Raw genomic sequence first — 24274 nt, forward strand, 5'->3', positions numbered from 1 at the left:
TTCAGAAACAAGAACTTTTTATTTGGTTAAAAGGAGCACAGAGACGTTTGAAGACCAGATAGTTACATCTCTCTCTTGAGAGGAAGGAGCCACAAGCATTGAAGAAACTAGAAGAGAATACAGAGCCACCCCAATTTATTCTCCCAGCCAAACCCTGGACAGGGAACCCATGATCACTGATGCCTACAAACGCGTTTTTACACTATTTCAGTTTCTTTCCTCACGGAAATGTCAACGTGCTGTGCTCAACTGCACATTCATGGTGACCGCTCAACTAGTCCCAACTCTTAAACCCTCTTATATGCTGATAGAGGCTAAACAGAGCCAGGAAAGACCTTAATCAAACTCTGCAGGAGTTTGCCTCCAAGGTCAACACCAGAACCATCTTTGCTTTGCTGGCAAGAGAGGGACTGATTTCAGAACCCTCAGAGAGCTACTTGTGGTTATACAGGCAACATGTGAAGACATTATCTTGATTGTGTATGCCACCTTTTTTGTTCTAGATTGAGTATATTATTGTTTATACAGCTATTTAACAAAGTTATTACAAAATCTGTTGAACTTTAAATTCAAAATAATTGTAAGGCACATGTCTTGCACAATTGAAATTAGACAATTCTTGCCTCTAAGTAAAATATTTGAGTAGATACCACGGTTAATGAAATAACTTCTTATTTCTGAAGACATTTCCTAAACTTCCTCTGACCCAAAGCAGAGAAACTAAAAGAAGATGAGCCATTTCTAGAAAATGAAACTTTTTCTACGGTAATAGATTTATGTGTGTGTGAATTCAGTTGACAACAGCGATACATTTCTTTAATCAAAACAGCATGTATTGAAAAATGAGACATCATAAAAATAAATACTAGAACAGTCCATTCTATCAAACACTCATGTAAAGGAAAAATATTTTGCACACTGTAAATTTCGATGCAATTTACATTACATTAACTAGATTACAACTTATGAAAGGTGAAAGAGACAAAGATAACTGCTTCCAATGCACACATTGTTCTGATGTGTTCACAGCAATTTTATCTGCATTTTATCCATCTCATCGACTTGAAGTTTGGGTGCATCCTTTAGCAAAATAAGCATGTCTCACTCCATTATTAGCACAGCATTATTTTATAAATGAAATAATGAACATATAAAAATTATTTTAGTATTTGCCTCAAGGGGGAGCTTACAGTTCATCTTGCACATCCTTTGAGATTTCAAGCCATTCCAAGCTAATGTTCTGATGCCATTCCTTATACAGTTCCAGAATTATAAAACTCTATTTTCTTTTCTGGAGCCAAGTCAGTGGATTATTATACTTCCATGCCACTTTCTTTCCTGGTGCTTTTTGAAATCCACAGTGTGGATTGGTTTGGGCTAGTTTTTGTTCTTCCTTTACTGAAAAACAGAAGAAGAAGTAAATTCAATGTCTGAGACTTCTCATCAAACTAGGCATGTCTTGGTCCAAATGGAGCTTTGTCAGACTTATTATAAAAGTATTTTTCTTCTCTCATCAGCAGATTTTTTTCATTCCTACAAAAAATTCTGGATTATTCCAGTAGGTGAAGAGGGTAAGCAGTTCATATAAGATAATAAAAAAAAAATCTTTCTCTGACCCTTCATATTTTAGAATTCAGACATATACACAAATATGTTTAACCCAGTTTCAAAATGTTCATTGTAATCACCAATAAATCTTCATTTTCTTTGATCAGTTATTTTTATAATTTTGCTTTTTGAATAATCTGCCATTAACATATGATGTACTTTAATGTCAAATCATCAAAATAGTGCTTTTGTCCTACATATAAAAACTGTCCTATCCCCTCCACCCATCATGTTTTTCTGTCCTATAGTTAAGTCATTTAATTCCCCAAAGCTTAATTTTGCTATAGTTTCTGAAACAAAGGCAGTTCAAGGCAGATTCAGGCCTGAGAGAGTTCCTCTAGCTCTCAGGCTGACCACACTCCACCCTGTCCCTCAAGCTGTGATGTCTTCTAAAGTGAAAAGTGAAAGTGTTAGTCATTCAATCCTGTCCGACTCTTGGCAACCCCATGGAATGCAGCCCACCAGGTTCCTTTGTCCATGGAGTTCTCCAGGCAAGAATACTGGCGTGGGTAGCCATTCCCTTCTCCAGGGGATGTCTTCTAAGTTTTTCCATAAGATGGCCACTTCTAAGACTCCTGCAAAAGTGACTGTTCCTGAGTTTCTCCCTTCCTGAGTCAGCCTCTTCAAGATACTTATCAAGATTGAGGCTCTTTTTTGATCCAGTTTCCTGGGAATGAGCCCTTGCCTAGATCACTAACCCCTGGTGGTTCCTGTTCATTTTCTTCTGTACTTCCTTGCTCCTACAGATGCTTCCTTCAATAGCATCTGCCTCCACCCCATGCTCCAGGCATTCCTCCTACCCCATCCCATTCAATCTCTGTCTACAAGACACTGTGTTGCTGAATCCCTTCAAAGAAAGAAATAGTCTTTCTAAATAAGCCTGAGCCACAGAATTTCATACTATTACTTAATTGACTTCAATTTAACTGTAAATTTATTGCTAATACATGATTGTATCTAAATGATACATTTTCGAAATGTGCATCCAAATAAGTAAGATCAACACATCTCTACCCAGGAAGTTATCCTACATGAATGGAAAATAAGCCAAGCAAATTTGATGAAAAACATGAAATTCTCCTAAATGGTTGAAACAAAAGGGTGGTTAAGTTATTAATGTGGCTTTGGGGTAGCATTAGTATTTATTTGATTTAAGAGTTATCATGGGTTAAGGAAACAAGACTTCTTATTTTGAACATGACATGGAATCACAGAAGCCATCATGTGTACCCAACCGGAACTTAAACTTTCTGCAATGCACTCAGATGACAATGGATTGGAGTCTTTGATGAAGTTTTTCCTTGCTTTCCTGGAAGAAAGGAAAATGGGAGGATCTAAGAGAGGATGAATTAAGCACTAATAGCTAATTCTGGTGTCTGGAGATGGCTTATGTTTGAGTGAGTATATTTTCTTACTCTGAGAAATATGTTTGAAATTTGAGAAATATTTCCTCACCCTTGAGAATTTCCAACATGTGAAAATTCCGAGGTCTTCAAAGTATAAAAACCTGGAAGACTTGAGAATGAGCAGAGTCTCCACAATAATATACTATTTTGGAAGAAGGAAAGCAAACTTCAGAGAAAACTCAGTTACTGATACTTTGGTAATTTTACTTTTAGAAATGAGAAGATCTATATAATTTTTCTCAACTCTTTGTTCATAGCAATTAGCTATTTACAGCCCTTCATTACAGTTTGGCTGGGTTATGGGGGGGATTTATATCAAATCCTCCCTCTGCTTCATTGTTTTTCATACTGATAAATTATCTTTTCATCTATAGTCTTAGAATTAAGGGTAAAATCAGATATTTACTATTGTCTTTATTCTGTATAAAATATTGAAAACATATATATGTGTGTGTGTGTATATGTATATATATATATAAACTGAGTACACAAAATATAGTATTAATTTACCAGGCTTTATTTATCATTATTCAAAAATGGCTTCTTTAAACAGTCAATATATCACAGCTTGGATTTTTTTAAAAAAATTCTTTTGTAGCATTTAGAGTTTATATCTATTTAATTTTTTTTTTCTGGAGCTTTTTAACTCAGTAAATTCTTTAGGGTTCATGAAAAAGAAAATGAAGATAAAAGAAAAAATTACTTATCTGCATGTCCTTCCCTGTTGGAAACATTCTATCATTTTTTATTTAAAACACTGACAAAAATGTCTAGTTTATTCTAACAAGCATGCACTAATTTAAATCCACATCTTCTTTTCTTTGATATATACTTATATTTCACACATTAATGTTTTAGTTTAACTGTCAAACTGACACCTATGAAAAAATTTCACCTGTAATTCAAGGGTATGAGTAAACAGATATAAAAGAATACTCTCAAGAGTCTGGATGTTAAGATATATCACTTTATTTCAAGATGCCTACTAAAAAGTGACTCATTTTACCATTGTTCCTATACTTAAAATATCCTTTGGAAATAAAACAGAAGGCTGTTTTTGCAAAAGGTACTACAAAGTTCACACACAAAAATCAAGTCTGGCATACAACTTGAGGTCAAGATTAAAAGGTTTAGCATTACTGCCTGTACTTAATATAAAGAGACAGTACAGTATAGTCGCATATGTTGTGGAATTAAAAACATTCACATTTCAGATCCATCACACATATTAGCCATGAGACCCAAGGCAAATTGTATGACCCATTTAAGCAACCATATTCCCAACTGAAAAAGAGAAAACAGAAGGATACCTACTTCATATGGTCTGTGAGGATGAAATGAGATAATTCATAATCCTATAATCAAGGTATATGTTATTAGATTATATATACTGTATTTGTACTGAAAGAATTAGAATCACACTTTTCTTAAGGCAACTTAAAAACATAATTTTTTACAGAGTTCTGAAAACATGTTTAAAGTTTTTCAAGTTGTCTCTCCATGTATGAATTATTTACCTTTTATGTAGCATCTGGAAACAGCAGGTTCCAAAAGCAACCAGGATCAGTAAGAGCAAAGGAATTGTTGGTATAACAACATAGATTAGATTGGGAATTATTCCTACAAAAGTAAAACAGTCTTAATGTAAACAGATAGTTGAGGCAGGATTCTGACATTATGGTTCTATAAAAGCTTTCTAAAAAATTAAGGCAAAATAGAATTATTATCAATAAGCAGATACCAAGTAAGGTCTTCCCAAAATACTGAGTAATCTAATGAAGTAATATATTTATGTTTGGTTAAAAGTTAAAAACAAAATCATGCTGCATGGTTGCCATGCTCCGGTTAAATGACCATATTTCCAAACTATTATTAAATTTGCAATTCAGATAGGGACTGGCTTTCATAACATATTAATAATCTTAGCTATCTCACTCCATTAATCCTTCTCAGTTATTACTTTGAAAACAAGCACTGATTATTAAAGAATAATCATGATTAAAGTAATTGTTGATTTATTAGATATGTAATTATCCTAATAAGCTCAGTGCCATGATGACATGCATAACTCTCTGGGATTAAGCCAAAATACGTAAATATTAACTGATGATAGAGTCATAACCTAGAGACATAAGACTCCAGAGGCATAAATATTTGATCTTAATTAAATTCTAAGATGAATCATTTTTTAATCCTGTTTCATCACAGTAGATAATGTTAGGTATTCTTGGAAAAATAAAAAACTGCCACACAGAACCCCCATATAGCTTGCAATGACTTTATTAAACAATTTCTCAATGTCATAAGAGGGAAAATATTCCTAATATAATTATTTACTGATCTGTTTGATTAGATTTACATGGTCTGAATGGTTTTAAAATCAGACGACTGAAAGTGAAAAGCACTAAGGTTTAATATCACATCCATACAAGAAAAGCAAATTAGAAAGCTATGTATTGAGATAGCAAATTGAAAGCCATTATCTTAGTCTAAATGCGTGTGTGCTCCGTCACTCAGTCATGTCTGACTCTTTGCAACCCCATGAACTTTAGTCCACCAGGCTCCTCTCTCCATGGAATTTTCCAGGCAAGAATACTGGAGTGGGTTGCCATTTCCTCTGCCAGCGATCTTCCCAACCCAGGGATCGAACCCACGTCTCCTGTGTCTCCTGCACTGACAGGTGGATTCTTTACCAGCAGCACCATGCTAAAACAGGCCCTAACTGATACTAAGAGCAGTTTTTTTTTACTAAAAAGAGGTTTGCATTGGGATTGTGTTTTGTGTCTTTTGCAGACACTGGTGTGCCATAGGCACTGAGTTGAAAGCTCATTGTATGTGTCTACTACCCAATCTGCTCTTTAGCCATGTCACTTGGTAACTTGAAATTGGCCAGGGTGGCAGTTTTCCATACCACAGAAAACTCAAAGCCTACAAATTGGACTTTTTAAATCCCAGCTTACTCTAGTCAATCCCTAAACATTTACCAGTTCCCTACTGTTTATAGGCTACTGAACGTGCCAATTTACATCATAACACCTACAAATTGGGGAAGATCCTTATGAATCCACATTTTAACATGGGATACTTAGTTTAGTACTAGATACAGAAAACAAAATTTCTATTCAAAAACTGGCTTAGGAGACTTCCCTGGAGGTCCAATGGTTAGGACTCTGTGCTTCCACTGAAGGGGGCATGGGTTCGATCCCTGGTTGGGGAACTAAGATCTCACGATCCGCACAGTGCGGCCAAAAAAGAAGCACCCACAAAAACTAGCTTAGCATCATTTGTTCCAATGCAATTCTAAAATAAATCTCCATACGCCTATATTTAGTGCACTTTTTCACTAAGCAACAAGAAAATTGGGGCCAACATGAAGCAAAAGTGAACTGAGAGAGTAGCGCTGACATATACCCACTACCATGTGTAAAATACATAGCTAGTGAGAAAGTGTTGTGTAGCATGGGGAGCTCAGCTCAGTGCTCTGCGATGCTCGCAAGAGGGGGCTCAAGAGGGAGGGAATATATATACATACTCATAGTGGATTCACATTGTTGTACAGCAGAAACCAACACAACATTGTCAAAATTATCCTCCAATCAAAAAAAAAAAGAAAAAATTAAGTACCTTTTCTTCTCCTTATAAGTGAGTTAAAGACATGTGAACTAATTACCTGCCTCAGTAACAACTACATTTTGATGAGTGTCTCCAGGTTGGTTGGTAAAATACGTCTTTTCTACAGGAGCTGTTGGATTAATCTCTGTAAATAATAAGTACAGTTATCATGTATAATGATAAATAAGACAAATGCAAATGTAGATGAAAATAAAAGCTTATTACAAAACAAAATAAACATTGATTTCTGAACAACTTCCAGCTAATTCTATTTTGAATTTAAATTTATATGAAATGATTTAACAATAAAGGCAGCATTTAATTGTCTCTGAATAAAAGATCTGCCTGGTTAACTCTTTGCAACTTGGATCCACTGGGTGAATTCCTGTAACCCCAGACTGCATTTAACAATCCAGAGCATCTGTGCTGATGATAACCTATTACAGGTAATAATGACCAAGGAGGCACAAAAGTAGGCAAAGATAGGCAAGAATCAGAAAGCATAAGAAAGTGAGGCACTAGCTGTGAATAAAGACCAACAAAGATGATTTCTACACTACTGTTGTTCACTCGTTAAGTCATGTCTGACTCTTTTGCAACCTTATGGATGGACTATAAGCCTGCTAGGCTCCTCTGTCTGTGGGATTTCCCCAGCAAGAATACTGGAGTCGGTTGCCATTTCCTTCTCCAGGGGATCTTCCCGACCCTGGGGCTCCAGGCAGATTCTTTACCACTGAGCCACCAGTGAAGTCTTTATACTACGATGGTGTATAATTTAGATTTCTCCTCACAACAAAAAACAGCAGATAACTGCATATGGACAGTATCCGGAATTGATGATTCAAATAAAAATGTTCTAAAGCACATTTCTGTCCCCTACAAACAATGCCATCCTTAGATTTCCTTCTCAACAATATCTGCATCTTTAAAAAATTATCATAAATTAAGGCTTGCACATTGTTTCTCTCCCTGCTTTTTCTGAGGCAAGACTTTTTCAATTGCCACACACCTGAAAAATGCTGTTGTTGGTTTTTTTTTTTTTTTTAATAACTATCTGGTACTACTCTCTTGTCTAATTTCTTTCTCTAGGGCACTATTGTTAAGAATCCACCTGCAATACCGGAGAACTGAGTTCAGTCCCTGGATTAAGCTGGAGGAGGGGATGGGAACCCACTCCAGTATTCTTGCCTGGAGAATCCCCATGAACAGAGGAGCCTGGCAGGCTACAGTCCCTGGGGTTGCAAACAAGCAGACATGACTGAGCGACTAAGCACAAGCAGTGGCTGAATTAATAGAGAAATTAAATAGAATTACTAAGAAATAACTTGTACATTTGTTTTCATTTGTTCCAAAAATATAACTCTGCTTATTTTTCTCAGTTAATGAAAAAGAAAAAACACAGGCAGCATCTTACATTAATTTCAGAATATTAAATCACTTCAATGTAATGTTTACTATTCTAATTTGGCTACATGGTCTCTATTCATTAGAAATTTAATCGTACACCATCCTATAATAATATTTATTATCTTTTAAACATATCTTACCCTGACACTTTGCCTCCTCTAGTCTTCAGTCCTACCCTACACTCATTCTTCTACAGAATTTAGGTACTCCTTGCTTCTGGTGCTCAACTGGTATTTGCTGAGCAAATAATACAGATATTATACAATTTATCAATATAGAACTGGTTATTTTTTAAATCGTTCAAAAGTTTTAATGTAATTGCTGATTGAGAAAATTTTAGAAATACAATCTAATACATGCCGTTTTTATTGTCTAAGAATAACAGTGCTTAATGTAATTTTAATAAACATAAAAATTGGATTCACTATTCAGAAAACTAAGATCATGGTATCCAGTACCATCACTTCATGGCAAATAGATGGGGAAACAGTGGAAACAGTGACAGACTTTATTTTGGGGGTCTCCAAAATCACTGCAGATGGTGACCGCAGCCACAAAATTAAAAGATGCTTGCTCCTTGGAAGAAAAGCTATGACCAACCTAGACAGCATATTAAAAAGCAAAGACATTACTTTGCCAACAAAGGTCCATCTAGTCAAAGCTATGATTTTTCCAGTAGTCATGTATGAATGTGAGAGTTGGACTATAAAGAAAGCTGAGCACCGAAGAATTGATGCTTTTGAACTGCAGTGTTGGAGAAGACTCTTGAGAGTCCCTTGGACTGCAAGGAGATCAAACCTGTCAATTCTAAAGGAAAGCAGTCCTGAATATTCATTGGAAGGACTGATGTTGAAGCTGAAACTCCAATTCTTTGGCCCCTGGATCCGAAGAATTGACTCATTGGAAAAGACCCTGATGCTAGGAAAGATTGAAGGCAGGAGGAGAAGGGGATGACAGAGGATGAGATGGTTGGATGACCTCACCAACTCAATGGACATGAGTTTGAGCAAGACAGGGCAACCTGGCATGCTGTAGTCCACAGGGTTGCAAAGAGTGGGACACAATTGAGCCACGGAACTGAACTGAAAAATTGGATTCAGAAGCATCCCCTTAATAATGTTTCTGGATAACAGTGATAGACCCAAAGAATAAATATGCAACTCACAGGACAATAACAAAAAATGTTGGAGAAGAAAGTGAAAAAATTTAGAAGTGAATTTTTCAGTTTCTGTATAACTAGGCTAATTTTTTTTTAACCACTTTTGTATATCAGTAGTCATGCTCTTGTGGTGCTGGAGAAGACTCTTGAGAGTTCCTTGGACTGTAAGTGGATCAAATCAGTTAATCCTAGAGGAAATCAGTCCTGAATATTCATTGGAAGGACTGATGCTGAAGATGAAGCTCCAATACTTCAATCAACTGATACGAAGAGCTGACTCACTGGAAAAGACCCTGATGCTAGAAAAGATTGTAAGCAAAAGGAGAAAGGGGCGACAGATGATGTGATGGTTGGACGGCATCTTCTACAGCAAACTGTAAGAGATAGTGAAGGACAAGGAAGCCTGGCATATTGCAGTCCATGGGGTCACAAAGAGTCGGACATGACTTAGCAACCAAACAACAAGTCATGCTATTAGATAATATGCAGGAGCAGAAAGAGGAGACCAAGTTCAAGTCACATAGTACTTCTGGTATAGTTGGAGAATAAAGTTCAAAATATTGTTACAATTTGTAAATTAGTTTTACTGCTTGCTCCTCCAATCCCCACACCACTAAAAAGCTAACTGCTGCTGTTGCTGCTAAGTCACTTCAGTCCTGTCTGACTCTGTGTGACCCCATAGACGGCAGCCCACCAGGCTACCCCGTCCCTGGGATCCTCCAGGCAAGAACACTGGAGTGGGTTGCCATTTCCTTCTCCAATGCATGAAAGCTAACTCAGTTCAGTTCAGTTCAGTCGCTCAGTCGTGTCCGACTCTTTGCGACCCCATGAATCGCAGCATGCCAGGCCTCCCTGTCCATCACCAACTCCTGGAGTTCACTTAGACTCACATCCATTGAGTCAGTGATGCCATCCACCCATCTCGTCCTCTGTCGTCCCCTTCTCCTCCTGCCCCCAATCCCTCCCAGCATCAGAGTCTTTTCCAATGAGTCAACTCTTCACATGAGGTGGCCAAAGTATTGGAGTTTCAGCTTCAGCATCATTCCCTCCAAAGAAATCCCAGGGCTGATCTCCTTCAGAATGGACTGGTTGGATCTCCTTGCAGTCCAAGGGACTCTCAAGAGTCTTCTCCAACACCACAGTTCAAAAGCATCAATTCTTTGGCGCTCAGCTTTCTTCATAGTCCAACTCTCACATCCATACATGACCACAGGAAAAACCATAGCCTTGACTAGACGGACCTTTGTGGGCAAAGTAATGTCTCTGTTTTTCAATATGCTATCTAGATTGGTCATAACTTTCCTTCCAAGGAGTAAGCATCTTTTAATTTCATGGCTGAAGTCACCATCTGCAGTGATTTTGGAAGCTACCTACTCACCACCAAAATAGCACTGACTATACAAGCAAGGAATTTAGTCAAGCCAACATCCTTCATAAATAAGACACTAAGCTCAAGGAAAGAAAATCAGTTACATATGTGTATGTGTGTGTTAGTCAGTCATGTCCAACTCTTTAGTGACCCCATGGACTGTAGCCCACCAGGCTCCTCTGTCTATAGGATTCTCCAGGCAAGAATACTTGCCTAGAGGGGGTTGCCATATCCTTCTTTACCACTGAGCCACTGGGAAAGCCCTCTCCATCAGTTACATATAAGGTAAATAAAATGAAAATAAAGTACAGAAATTCTAAGTACATTAATAAGACCAACCATGGAAGTGTTCAAGTGCTTCAAAAACAATAAGTACATAAAATAATCTTGCTCAAAAGCTATACATATTTGAAGATTTAGGTAGAATATAGAAGATAAAGGAAAAAATAATTCCTTGTCTAAAATGCTGTTCCATAAGTAGTATAAACTTAGACTACCTGATACAAAACAGGATTCAGAGGTAATAGTGTCCTGAATAAGGTGGTAAGTGTGATGCAAGATAAAATAGTATACAAGGGTCAGCTAAAAGTTCAAAGAAAGAAGATAATATTGTATTAAGAATATACCATAATATAATTTGTTTCATTTAACAGTTTCAAGCACTTAGTGTCACAAAGTTAAAATGTCAGAGAATTTCAACTTTATATTTTTCTAAGGAAAAAAATTTAGACAAAGAACCTAAGTGCAAAACAGATTTCATTTTGCAAAGGCTTCTAAGAGGGTAATGATGGATTTAACCACCAAGAGGTTTAAAGAATAAACTCACCAGGGATAAAGAGAGAAGGCTAATATACTCAAGCGCAGAATAAATATAAGAGAAAGGTAAATCTAATCCAACTAATCCCTTGTGCTTTACAGTCTTATGAGTAAAGAAGTATAATTTCAAGAGAATAATGGAAATAGCAGCACTTGATTATAATTGCCTACCATGAACATATGCTTCGAGGTCAAGTAGACAGCCCTTGGGAGAGTTCAAATGAAACTTCCAAACACTGAGAGGAGAAAAACAGCAAAAAGACCTCAAAGCCTAAGTGTCTAAGTTGACTTTCTCAGATCATTAAAAAGATGAGTTTACATAGTTCTGATCAGTCTCTTTTTTGGTCAAATTTCAATTCAGTTCAGCTGTCCTGTTCAAAATAATTCAAGTTTACCATTTCAGTAGGAAACCATACTACCATAGCTCAGGTCAGAGCAATCTCTCCATGTGCTGCATAGGGTAAGAAAGCTGGAGACTTCAAACAGAAGGAAACTGAGGAGCCATATTCCATAGACTGAGGGCCACAGCAAGAACATACCACCTGCCCCTACTTTTCTGCACCAGGGTTCTCTGACATTCAGATTTTCACTGAGGAGTACAAGCCAAATATCATGCCATTATATGATAAGCTAATATCCCAGAGGAATGGTGCTTGGTTCCCTTAAATATACCAGAAAATGTTCTAAAAAACTACTAATCACATGTGTAAACTCCTAGGTGCTTTGGTGACATACTTATTTCACATGCACTATACTAAATGCTTAAATGTTTGTGAATAGATATTTATTCTTCATAAAACCTGTTTACAAAAACACAATTTGGCCTTAATATTAGAAATAATTACTGTCTTTTAAAGATACCTCTCTGGATATTTCTAGATACTCCCTTCTATTTAACTCATTGGGCAGTTGTTTGCTTTATAGCTTAGGCTGTTTCAATACTCTGTCATCGAACTGCAAAGTAATTTTGTGTTTCACTGCACAAAAACAAAAAGAGCCCAGGTAGCATAGGCTAAAGATGAAAAATGTAAGCCAATACACATATACAATCTGCTCCTACTGACTTACAATGCTTCCTACCTGGTTCATACTTGCAGATGTAATTGTGCTTCATGTTGCACCTGTCGTCATTCCACTGGTAAAGGTAGGGGCCCCCAAGGCCAGGGTTGGCCGTTGGCTGATGATACATCACAACACACTTCTCACTTCCACAGGAAGGTTCATCAGTGTACCAGTTTCTGCAAGGACAGAGTACCAGGGACACTTCTCAGTGACTTCGCCTGTTCTACTCTGACATCCTCTACAGGTAATGGACATCTCCCTCCATTCTTTGCCCTCTGAGTCCCCCCAGAGACCTCTGCCTCCTCAGGATCCCCACTCACCGGTACTGGGAACTGCTTCCATCCGACCACTGGTAGAGATCTGGGCAGGCACCGGATGTTTGCCCCTGGCCATTTCTCCAAAGCCCTATCCAGAAATCACTATCGGAAATTCCTATTCCTGGCTTTGTCAGGTTCTGCAACATGCTTTCTATTAACTTCTGTTCTGCCTCATTCTCCAGGCTCAGAAGGGCTCCCCCTTCGCTCTCACAAGCCAGCCGTGCCTCCTGAAAGCTCACGCGGCTGGACAGCTCATGAAAGTAGGCCATCTTGTAGCAGAGATGCTTGAAATCAGCAAAACATACTTTTTGGCCTGAAAAAAAGAAAAGATGTCCATGTACTGATTACCTGAACTATCTTCATAATGGTACTTACTACACGTTAAAACGAAAGAACCAATCAAATCAGAAAGAATCTACCAAGAACGCTTCTCCCACTGAACCACTGCATAAAATCTAGAAAATATTCTAGATTCCTACTTCAATCTACAAATGCTAATTGATACCCTAACAAACTAGTAACCCAAACTTTTCAAAACAGGGGAGAAGAAAGTATAAGTGGGTCAGTCGTGTCCAAATCTTTGCAACCCCATGGACTGCAATGCACCAGACTCCTCTGTCCGTGGAATTCTCCGGGCAAGAATACTGCAGTTGGTTGCCTTTCCCTTCTGAACCAAGGGATATTCCTGATGCAAGGATTGAACCCAGATCTCCCACCTTGCAGGCAGATTCTTTACCATCTGAGCCACCAGGGAATCAGTACACCAAGGAAATTTTTGTAAATCATAATTCTTCTGGCTTACCTTTTGCAAACTGATAGCTAAAGCAAGTGAAAGTAGATAAAGAAATGTCAAGTATACACAGTAAAGGAAGCTAAAAGGTCAAAATTATGAAATAAGAATCACAATTCACAAAGGAATTAATAAAAAGTAAAGTAAAAAAGCAATCTTTACATAAGGCATCATGAAGTGAATACATTCAAATAATTTAAATTTAAATAAAGTGGCAAATATAAACTGTAAATATTTGTTTTTCTTGTATATATTTGAGAGCAAACATACTAAAATTCAAAGTTAATAGAAGTCAGTATAAAGGTAAGGGTAATAATAAACAGTTTATTAATATAGTGTGGTATTAGAAGTGACAGGTAAACCTTTTAGAGTACTCTAGGATACTCAGAATTTGGAACAGAAATTTAAAATGCAAATTTTCACTTGTATTTTAAAGGTTTTTATAAGTTACAACACTCAGTTCAACCATCTATGCTGATATCTATGAATGATTTTAAAAGTCACTATATAGAGAGAGAATACAAATTTATGTCACGATATTAGATTGAACCACAAATGAAGTTTAAGATAATTCTCAAGAGTTCTTAATGAAATATCACCTTTTATCAAGCTTCACTGCTACGACATCACTAACAACATCTGTGAAGACTTAAATACATAGGCAAACAAAAGTTTGACTTAAAAGGCCTCTCAAAATTGAATTTCACATACCTCTACATAGAGTTCAGAATGAATACTCCTAATTACTTCGTGACAGAACTACAAATATGAATGATCACACTGCATCATAAAAAAGCCATATAAATAACAGGAATAGTGTCCAGGATTTAGCACCGGAATTCCTATTGTTCTATTGTTTGCACCTGCCTCTTATCACCAAGTAAGTATGCCAAGGTTATAGACGGTCTCCACAAAGGTCATGCTGCTCTGTTTTGTTTTTCATTAGCTTCCATGATTCACCTCAAATCTTTGCTGCCAACTTGAAAAACTGCCATGGCTCTATCTCTGTCATTATTCCTTATCCCCAGCCTGCTGTCCACAGTCTCCACCTCCCTTTCAGTCTCTCGTTTCAGCCTGAGCTTTGCCCTTGGAAAATAAGCTAGTATTTTATGTAAAATTAAGGTGAGTTACTTTATACCAAGAGATCAAGACATAGCTTTACTGCTTACAATTCTTATTCTTCTTGGGATTGAAGGCTTTATTCACTGTGTATTTAATTTTGTAGCTGATCAAGGAAATCTGTCAGTATTAGAGGGCTGTTATAACAGTTTCTAGCCAGTGTTTTAATATTTAAAATAAAGCATTCAAGCTTTATACTCTTAATTACAGTACATCACACTGAGCCAGTGTTGGTATCACATCCATTCTCCTCCAGAATCAGCAATTAATGACCTCTGATGACACTTAGAGGCAGGAGGGAAGAAATCAGTGGAAGGCCATTAACCTCACACCAGTGTTTGAGTGATAGGCATTCAGTATCTTGATACAAGCTGAGAACAGCCAACGAACAACACAGAAGTTCCAGCAATGCAAGCAAGACAGCAAGCCAGGTGTCCTCTTTGTCTCATTAACTGTGATCTGGACTCAGGACTAATGCACTGAATAATAAGAACAAATTAAGAGACTGCCCCAACTATTAATGAAAACTAACATGTTAATATGAATGACTACAGGAAACTGGAATTAAAGAGACACCAAAAGGACAAATGAGCCTGAAATAAATAATCTGGGGGACATGACATGGAAGTCCCAATGGTTGATCCTAATACAAATTTTTTTAATTTCTAATTTATTATTAGGGTTTGTGACAATGTCAATGTTCAAAATGGTTGTCCCTGGCAATACTTTAGTAATGCCATTAAGCCTAGTGATTTTTAGGCTTGTATTTTTAAAGCAATCTCTATCTCTATTTTCATTTCTACATCTTTTAACATACTTCTAAATCTCAAACTATATCTGAGCTGCATTTCCTTGAGCTTTCAATGTGTTCAATTTTCCACCCAAGAACCTCAGACTTCAATGTGATCCCAGCTTTTGAAATATTAACTTGTCCAATGAGATTGTTTGGCAAGATAACAGAAAGAAACCAAATTAAAAAAATAAAAACAGATTAGCCAGAAATTTTAATGAGTTAAAAATTATTTATGTAACAAAGCCAGCAACAGTAGTTCAGAGGATATGCCTAGTTCACTTTATAAGCTAAAAGTCTCTGCTTATTATCTTTGACATACTGAAAAATAAATGCAGAGATTTGTTATTTATGATGAGGACACAAGAAAAATGATGAAATTTTATTTATAAAATTAAAATAGCACTTCTAATTAAATGCATAAGAGAGCTTTCAGTGTCTTGTGGAAATTCCTAATACCACTACTAGGTATTAGAAATGTCAACCTGTAGATAAACATTAGTCTATACAGAAATAATAATAATAAAGGAAAAATCTAGAGACAGGGATTATATTTTAAATAGTTAGGAACTAATACGAGGAGCCCTGGACTATAGCCAGCCTTTGCACTCTCTGCGCCAGGTACCATTTCTTTGGCAGTGGATGAAGGAATGGTCTAGGATCCTGGAAGATGGGGTGTAGGCTGTGGTGGCTGCATATCAGGGGGACTCGTAGAGGACTAGGACAATGGCCGATTACCAATTACAGACATATGTTAACTGCAAAGTGTACTAATGGAATATCAGCTGTGTCCACACATTTTAAAACTGAAGTTACTAGCAGTTCAGCTTTAGCAAGGCAGTTTTGAGGAAATTATTAGCTATACTGCACATTTTTATGGTATTTATATAGAAAATCAGTTAAAGCTGACACTGAATTTCTTCACATTCAATTCTATTATCGACTTCCACCTTAGTCAGCAAATTTGGTCCAAGTTGCAGCACAATCACCAGAAGCAGCAGCTACTGAACCACTCACCGCTTCAGCCGACACACTTGGCTGCAGGAGCAGGGGAACTTTCAACAGCTGGGAAACAAATGTTGCCCTAATTCCCAGAAAAGTTCCATTAATACGGGCCTTCTGGAAGCAACTTTCCCACTTCTCTGAAGGCTAATCTTAGGGAGCCATTATGACTACATCCCTTCTCATTCTGTGAGATCACATGGAAAATTTCCTTTTCTCTTGTTTTTAGATATTCAGAATAAACCCTCCATTGACTTTTTTGAACAACGGGAAGCTAGTCTTCCATCTACTACATCTAACTCCATTTACTACATTTAATCTTCCATCGACCATTCTACCACCTGTAAAATAATCAGATACCCACCTAGCAGTTTTTATTACACTAAGGCTAGCTTGATGACAATTTACTAAAACTTACCTAACATCTGTGGTGGGAAATCTCCCTTTATTGTTGGCTTATTTACAAAAGAGAAAGACTTTTTACCTAGGAGTCAACAACTCCTGGTTTAATACATACATTCATAATTGCATGCATGCACACACACACACACACACTCATACAACTACACAGATACATACGCACTTTAATTCAGCAATAATTTTTAGTATTGCCTGCTAAAATAATCATTCCTATCATTATCACAGCTAAGATTCTACTATTTCCACAAATAGATAATTCTGTCTTTTTACTTAGTCATAAAAATTCCTGTAGATCTAAATATTGGCAGAGTTTTAAATGTTTTTAGTAACAGTGTAAAAGTGGGACCAATTCATAAAGTCATGGCAAGAATTTTTCTTCCTGAATAGAAAGGATCTATGATTTGGTTTGCGGGTGTGCATGTTAAGTCACTTCAGCTGTGTCCGACTGTGTGACCCTATGGACTGTAGCCTGCCAGGTTCCTCTGACCATGGGATTCTCCAGGGAAAAGAATACTGGAGTGGGTTGCCATGCTCTCCTCTGGGGGATCTTTACCACCCAGGGATGGAAAGCCGTGTCTCTTACATCTTCTGCATTGGCTGGTGGGTTCTTTACCATGAGATCTACCTGAGAAGCCTATGATTTGGTTGGGTTTCATTTATATTTATAAAATTTCTGAAAGTTGAGTCCTCAGTTATGAAAGTAATAACATTTTTTCTTACACCTCACACTATAATCACATATTAGCAACATTAAATAAGTATGGAATTTTATCATGTTTTTCAATAAAAACATGGAAGACATACTGTGAATTCCAGTTGTTCAATTATGATCTACCTTTAGTTGCAAAGAAAAAAACAAGTTGTACAAAAGAGGACCTACATGATAAATCTTCCCCAAATCAGACTAACTGGACTTTGGACATTTCACTAGAATACCATAAACCAATTTGCTTTTCGTGGTTCTTTTTTACTCTACTCAAAATCAAAGGGATAAATATGCTGAAACGATAACATACAATGTGAAATGACTTCCGATCATAATGCCCAAACTTTGAAACTAAAAAGGAAAGCTATCAGTTATTCGTTCTGCTTTTACTGTTCAATATCACACCAACTTTTTAAGACTTTTTCATCATAAAAATGTATTGCTATAATAAACTTTACTTTTGCAACAGATGTTGTAATGTAATTAACTGCATAGTGCACTATTAAGATCATGCTGGAATCCATCTTCCTATACTGACAAACAGCGAAAACTATAGTCTTGGCCATTGTTTGAATAATGGTGGTGTCAGCAAATCCTAACTCTCCACCTGGGAAACACCACAAGTCTTCTGAGAAGAGGATGAAATTTATTTCATTAACCTAGTATTTATAATAAGATCTACATAATAAATGTAAACCAAGTAATCATGTGAGTGAAGAATTCAAACATTGAATCACTAAAAGCTGACTTCAATCAATAAGAGCTTTACTTGAACTGTGGAAATATTAGGGACATTATTTAAAACTTTTCTAGCCTCAGTTTTCTTACCTAAAAAGTAAGAGTAGCTCAGCGATTTAAAGAAATAATGATAATAGCCTGAGATTTATCAATAGCTAAGTGTGCAAACCCTCACAGCTAGCACAATCCTTTGTCTTTCAGTCGCTAAGTCTTGTCCAACTCTTTGTTTCTCCATGGATTGCAGCATGCCAGGCCTCCCTGTCCTTCACTATCTCCTGGATCTTGCTCAAACTCATGTCCATAGAGTCGGTAATGCCATCCAACCATCTCATCTTCTGTTGTCCCCTTCTCCTCCTGTCTTCAATCTTTCCCAACCTCAGGGTCTTCTCCAGCAAGTCAGTTCTTCACATCAGGTGGCCACAGTATTGGAGTTTCAGCTTCAGCATCAGTCCTTCCAATGAAGATTCAGGACTGATTTCCTTTAGGATGGAGTGGTTTGATCTCCTTGCAGTCCAAGGGACTCTCAAGCGTCTTCTCCATGCCCTTGGGTAAATTAGGAAAGAGGTGATACAGGCTGGTCTCCTGTAGGTGGCCTCAGCGGTAGCTGTGGGGCCTGAATGCCTGAGTGACCTCTCACCTTTTCTTGGTGAGCCTGTGTCCATGACACGACCTGCACTATTGTGTTTGAACCCCTCTAACCCCACAACTGGATGCTGGGAAAGATTGAAGGCAAAAGGAGAAGGGGATGGCAGAAGATGAGATGGTTATACAGCATCACCAATTCAATGGACATGAATTTGAGCAAACTCCGGGAGGGAGTTAGTGGAGGACAGAGGAACCTGGCGTGCTGCAGTCCATGGGGTCACAAAGAGTTGGACACTGCTTAGCAACTGAACAACATCAACAACAACCCCACAGCAACCCTATGGTGTGGATGCTCTCATCCCATCTTAACAATGAAGCAAGGGAGACACAGAAAAATTAAATCATTAGCCAAATTCACACAGCTCATAAATGGTTAAGGGTTTGGAACCAGGCAGTCTGGCTCCACAGTTCACACATGTCCCCAAACTTCTAGGCTGCCTCCATGGAGGTCTCAGGTATATTTTTCTTAGGTGAAAAAATTCATGAATAAAGGGACTGATTCATATATACATAATTAGTATAACCTATGCTATCATGTTTAGCATTGGCTCATGATTGATTACTGGATGGCTAACACACGCTTAGGGTTGTACATGGAGAGTTTCCCTCTAAGCAGAATGCAGAATTTCTTTTGGTTAACATTTAGACATAGGTTTCCTACTGCAACATCCATCTCAGATTTTCAGACCCCATATCTCCTCAATGATTTTTAAGTCTAGACCTTCTATTTTCCAAACAAAATAGACAAGGTCCAACCTGAACATATCCCCAACAAAAAGGAGTATAACTTTAGTCAAATTGCCAGGCTATGTTCTATCATCAGTGATATATTAAAACATGAAAGAAACAATCTCGCCTGATGGTTGTGTCTATCATTTACCTGTGTGCCAAGCATCTAACACAGAAGACAGGGAGTTGGAGAAGATCAACATTGCTAATGAGACCATCAGCTGAATTTCCACTTTGGACATCTTTATATAATACTGTCCCTTTTTAATGTTAATGTAACAGATATTATCATCTTCCAGTAAAAGAATTATGAAAATAAAACCATAAAATAATGAAAAATGGCAGGTAAGGATTAATGACTATGATGAATGTGTAGTTTATTAAGTGACTGCTAATAAGATTAATTCATTCCTCTCTTGCCCAAGAGATACTTAAAGTAATTGCATCTTTGAAAACTGCACTATCATCACTTTATGCTTTTGATGACGTCATGGAATAGTACCACAAGCTGGAATACGCTCAGCAGTTTTTTTCAATTAAAAAAAAAAAAACTTGTGTGTCCCTTGCTATTAATCTATGGGCTACTGGTCACCACCTATGATTTTGTAATATTCTGTGGCATTTGGATGATCAAAATGGAAGTCTCTAAATCATTCAGTCTTCTAAATAAAATGTTTGCCAATTTCAATAATTTCAAGTGAATACATATTAAAGTGTTCTGCAGAAATATGGAGGTACCCTGAAACACACCTAATGCACTTTGCAGTATAAATAGATTGATGGATCACTGCTGGGTACACTTAAAAAGAGAAAGTAAACACACACACACATTACTTCAGAACACTAAATGCTTAAGAATATCCACGTGCTCTTCAGATATATTCTCCCATCTTAGAGACCTGAATTTTGAATTCTTTTTCATATGTATGCATATACCCCCAAAGTAAAATCGTCTTACCTTTGTCCTAAAGAAGATGTCATTATCCACCAGTCACTTCACAAATTTAAATGACTGCACCCCCCCAGAGATATCCTCTACACGAGAGATCCCCAACCAGCCTGAGGGTCTGAGGTACAGCTGATGTAATGATAATAGAAATAAAGTGCACAATAAATGTTAACGGGCTTGAATCATCCCCAAACCACCTCCTACCCCTCGTTCCATGGAAAAACTGTCTTCCACGAAATCAGTCTTTGGTACCAAAAAAGGTTGGGCCCATTGCTACACATCTGTGTAGAGCAACAAATCAGTACTGGTCTAAGATCTTAAAGCAATTCCCAAATTAGAATCAAAAATTCACTAGATATTCTGTGATCACTGTCTTCATGGTTATATATTTTTATTGCATATTCATGCATCAAAATAAGCATAGCCAGGAATTTATAAACATACTTTTCTATTACTGCTGCTGCTGCTGCTGCTGCTAAGTCACTTCAGTCGTGTCCGACTCTGTGCGACCCCATAGACAGCAGCCCACTAGGTTCCTCTGTCCCTGGGATTCTCCAGGCAAGAGTACTGGAGTGGGTTGCCATTTCCTTCTCCAATGCATGAAAGTGAAAAGTGAAAATGAAGTTGCTCAGTTGTGCCCGACTCTTAGTGACCCCATGGACTGCAGCCCACCAGGCTCCTCCATTCATGGGATTTTCCAGGCAAGAGTACTGGAGTGGGTTGCCATTGCCTTCTCCATCTATTACTGCTAGATGCTAGGAAATCTTATGAGGCAGGTTAAGATAATGTTTCATAAGCTTATTCTCCTGAAATGCTTTCACTTCATTTATAAATAATGCTCTCAACTTTTAAAAAGGTGGTGTATGTAACAGTATTGGAAAGTATTTTATTGTATAAAGTTATGAGTTCTTATCTTTTTTCCCTAGGATAAATGATACATTATATGGAAATTATAATGGTTATAATGATCTTCAATAACTAAAAAATGCATTCCATATATCGTAAGTATGTTCCTAATAATGGCCCTAAAAAGCTTGTTTCAGTTGACAGACAGTTAAGTAGAATTTTGGTAAATGGTCCCTAGTGGCATGAAAAAGTTGACACACCTTTCAAAGCTTAACAGCATCCAGGGAGACATTAGACCTAATATTTCTGAAATATCAGGCTTTAGACTGCTCTGTTTTCATGCCATCATGGCTGATATATACATTTTTAAAAATTAGTCTTCAGAGGATAAAATTACAAATCAATTTATAATGGTTAGATTTCAATGTGAGTTTGTATGGCAAAGACAAATTATTCATAAGAAGAACATAACTTGGTAATTATTTTACTATCAAGTAAACATCATCATTTATGTTAAATTGAATAAATCACGTTCACTTAATTAGAAATTTTCCAGATGTCACCTACAAGATGTCTATAAATACTTTCTAGAAGAACACAGCAAAAGGTTTGTAAGTATTTATGCAATAATAGAACACAACATAAACTTTTCATCAATGGTTTTTCTCAAGGTCTGCTTTATGTATTCTTCTCCCTTTGCAAATTTTAAGAGATGAAACAAGAATATACCTAATGGAGACTATTTAAATCAGTGAAGTTTTTCCATGTGTTTAAGAAACACCTTAAGCTCAGAGCCTGATCTCTACTGTTCATTCATTTGCACGAATAATTCTGACAGAGACAAAGGCAGTCAGATGCTTAATTTACACATTCAGATGAGTTTGTATGCTGGACTTTTCTTTGAAGCTAACATCGGCAGGAAGAATCCAAAGCTAGGGCTTGTGTAACCTTATTTGATTCTGCAATGTTTTCATTTTATATTTAAATAATAACAGCCTGGGGAAAAAATGTAAGCAATATGTATTTCCAAGTGACCTTTCACACAATGTATTTAATTCCAATATCTCCAGAGGGCCAAAAAGTTAGTGGAGAGTGATTGATACCCAGACATTGAAGGATTGTATTCAGAAGATGTAGAACATCACATTGCTGAGGGGAATATCAGTAACAATTAAGCTTAATAGGCCAATTTCTAAAGGTCTGACTTCACTACTGATTAAGTCGCTGTCATCTGTCATCTACCTCTAGTGACACCTGTTATACAGATGCACAGAATGTGAAAAGGAATCTGTGCTTTCTACATTTAAAAAAAAAATTACACACTTAAAACCCAACCCACATATCTTCAACGAATGTCTATTGCAACGCTATAATTAGCATCACAAGAAACTTCAATAAGTGTAGCTATGCTCAATTTTCCTGTAAGGCCCCATTCATTCATCCTAGGCTTTTGAGAATCTTGGCTTTTTTTTTTTTTTTTTCAGAAACCTTCCCCAAAAGTAAGGGAGAGTGAATGTGGTATGAATTGCTCAACAACAGGACAGTAAAAGTCGTCGAAGGAAAAAAAAAAAAAAAAGGCAAAGCAAAGGCCGGGAAGCTTGCCAATTCTGATCCCTTTCCTGGGCATAGACTCGAACCGACCTAATTGGGCATCTACTGTGTGCATAGACCTGCATTGATGATCATGCACAACTCAACCCAACTCGAGCCGATTTCGTGTTCTGAGAAGTCCCCAACTTGCAACACGGTATGTAAAGGAAAGATCTCCTCCCACGACGACCAGTGGCCTGGTCTTTGTCAGCCCTCCTGAGAACAAAGGCTGAGCACCCCGGGGTCGTGAGCCACCCACAGCGAACAGATCTGGTCTCAGAAATCATCTGCATGAAACCCGTGCGGGCGGGCGGGGACTGGAGTCGAGCCAGGCCAACAGAGGGTGGCATTTCTGCAGCGGCTCTTCTGTCACTGGGCTCCGTCTGCCTCCGCGGTACCCCACCCTTTCTACAGGTACCAGCCCTGCGGCCAACTCTCTTACAAAGAAAGTCGAAATAAGTCCTAGAAAACGCTGTACTGCCCAGGATGAAGCAGAGCTCTCTTCGTAGCCACTAAACCAGGCACTTCCAAAAGAATGTAAACTTTTCTGGGTGTTTAGGGAGGGATGGGGAGAAAGCAGCATGCAATCAATTTCCTCCTGCCTCCTCCGGCCCCCTACCTATCCCGCACGGGTCTCCAACCCCTGGGAGAGCCTCCACCCCTGGACACGCCTGCCCTCGCCCGCGCGCCCCGCGATCCCCTCTCCCGGCTTGAGAACCGGGCGGGCTGCCCCGGACTCACCGCTGACCACCCGGCGGCAGAAGGCTCCGTGGCCGCAGAGCAGCGCGGCGCCCAGCAGCAGCGATACCACGCGGCTCATCGCGACGGGGCGGCAGGTGTGGCGTGGAGCGAAGGTGGTCTCTGCCCGCCTGGAGGCCCGGGCTCTAACCCCTCAATCCCCCTGCCTCCCCGTTGGAGGCCCTACTCCCGCTGTCCGAGCCCGGCTGCCCGGCCCCCTGAGAGCATCGCCTCGGGCCGGACCTGGCGCCGGGCGCGCTGATGCCGCGCGCGAGTGTGCCGGGTTGGAGCGCACGACCCTGCGGGTGCGCGTCTCCAGAGAGGCACCTGAAGTGAAGCGGTCCCGTGTCTGTCCCAGAGAAGAAGAAGGAGCCCCGGTGTGGCCCGCACCGTGCCCCTGGCTCCTCTCCTCGGCCTCTGGCCAGCGAGAGGCTGAGCCGGTATGCCCAGGTCGTG

At 38.4% G+C, this 24274-nt stretch overlaps 1 protein-coding gene across 1 annotated transcript; it reads right to left on the reverse strand.

Moving 5' to 3' along the window:
- On the reverse strand, positions 1-24274 carry CHODL (chondrolectin). The gene is made up of 6 exons (NM_001101228.1): positions 23822-24274; positions 12760-13069; positions 12458-12615; positions 6685-6771; positions 4532-4634; positions 1-1398 (listed from the first exon to the last, which is right to left on the reverse strand). The coding sequence occupies exons 1-6, from the start codon at positions 23898-23900 to the stop codon at positions 1314-1316; spliced, it is 822 nt and encodes a 273-aa protein (NP_001094698.1). The 5' UTR covers positions 23901-24274; the 3' UTR covers positions 1-1313.

Source organism: Bos taurus, chromosome 1, assembly GCF_002263795.3.
Source record: "Bos taurus isolate L1 Dominette 01449 registration number 42190680 breed Hereford chromosome 1, ARS-UCD2.0, whole genome shotgun sequence".
In the NCBI taxonomy this organism is placed as follows: domain Eukaryota; kingdom Metazoa; phylum Chordata; class Mammalia; order Artiodactyla; family Bovidae; genus Bos; species Bos taurus.

Excerpts from the sequence above, each read along its gene's own strand:
- CHODL (NM_001101228.1), bottom strand. The coding sequence starts at position 23,900 with ATGAGCCGCGTGGTATCGCTGCTGCTGGGCGCCGCGCTGCTCTGCGGC. Across the intron at positions 12,616-12,759 it reads GGAAGCAGTTCCCAGTACCG|AAACTGGTACACTGATGAAC; the intron begins GTGAGTGGGGAT and ends CTGTCCTTGCAG. Across the intron at positions 4,635-6,684 it reads TGTAGTTGTTACTGAGGCAG|GAATAATTCCCAATCTAATC; the intron begins GTAATTAGTTCA and ends TTACTTTTGTAG.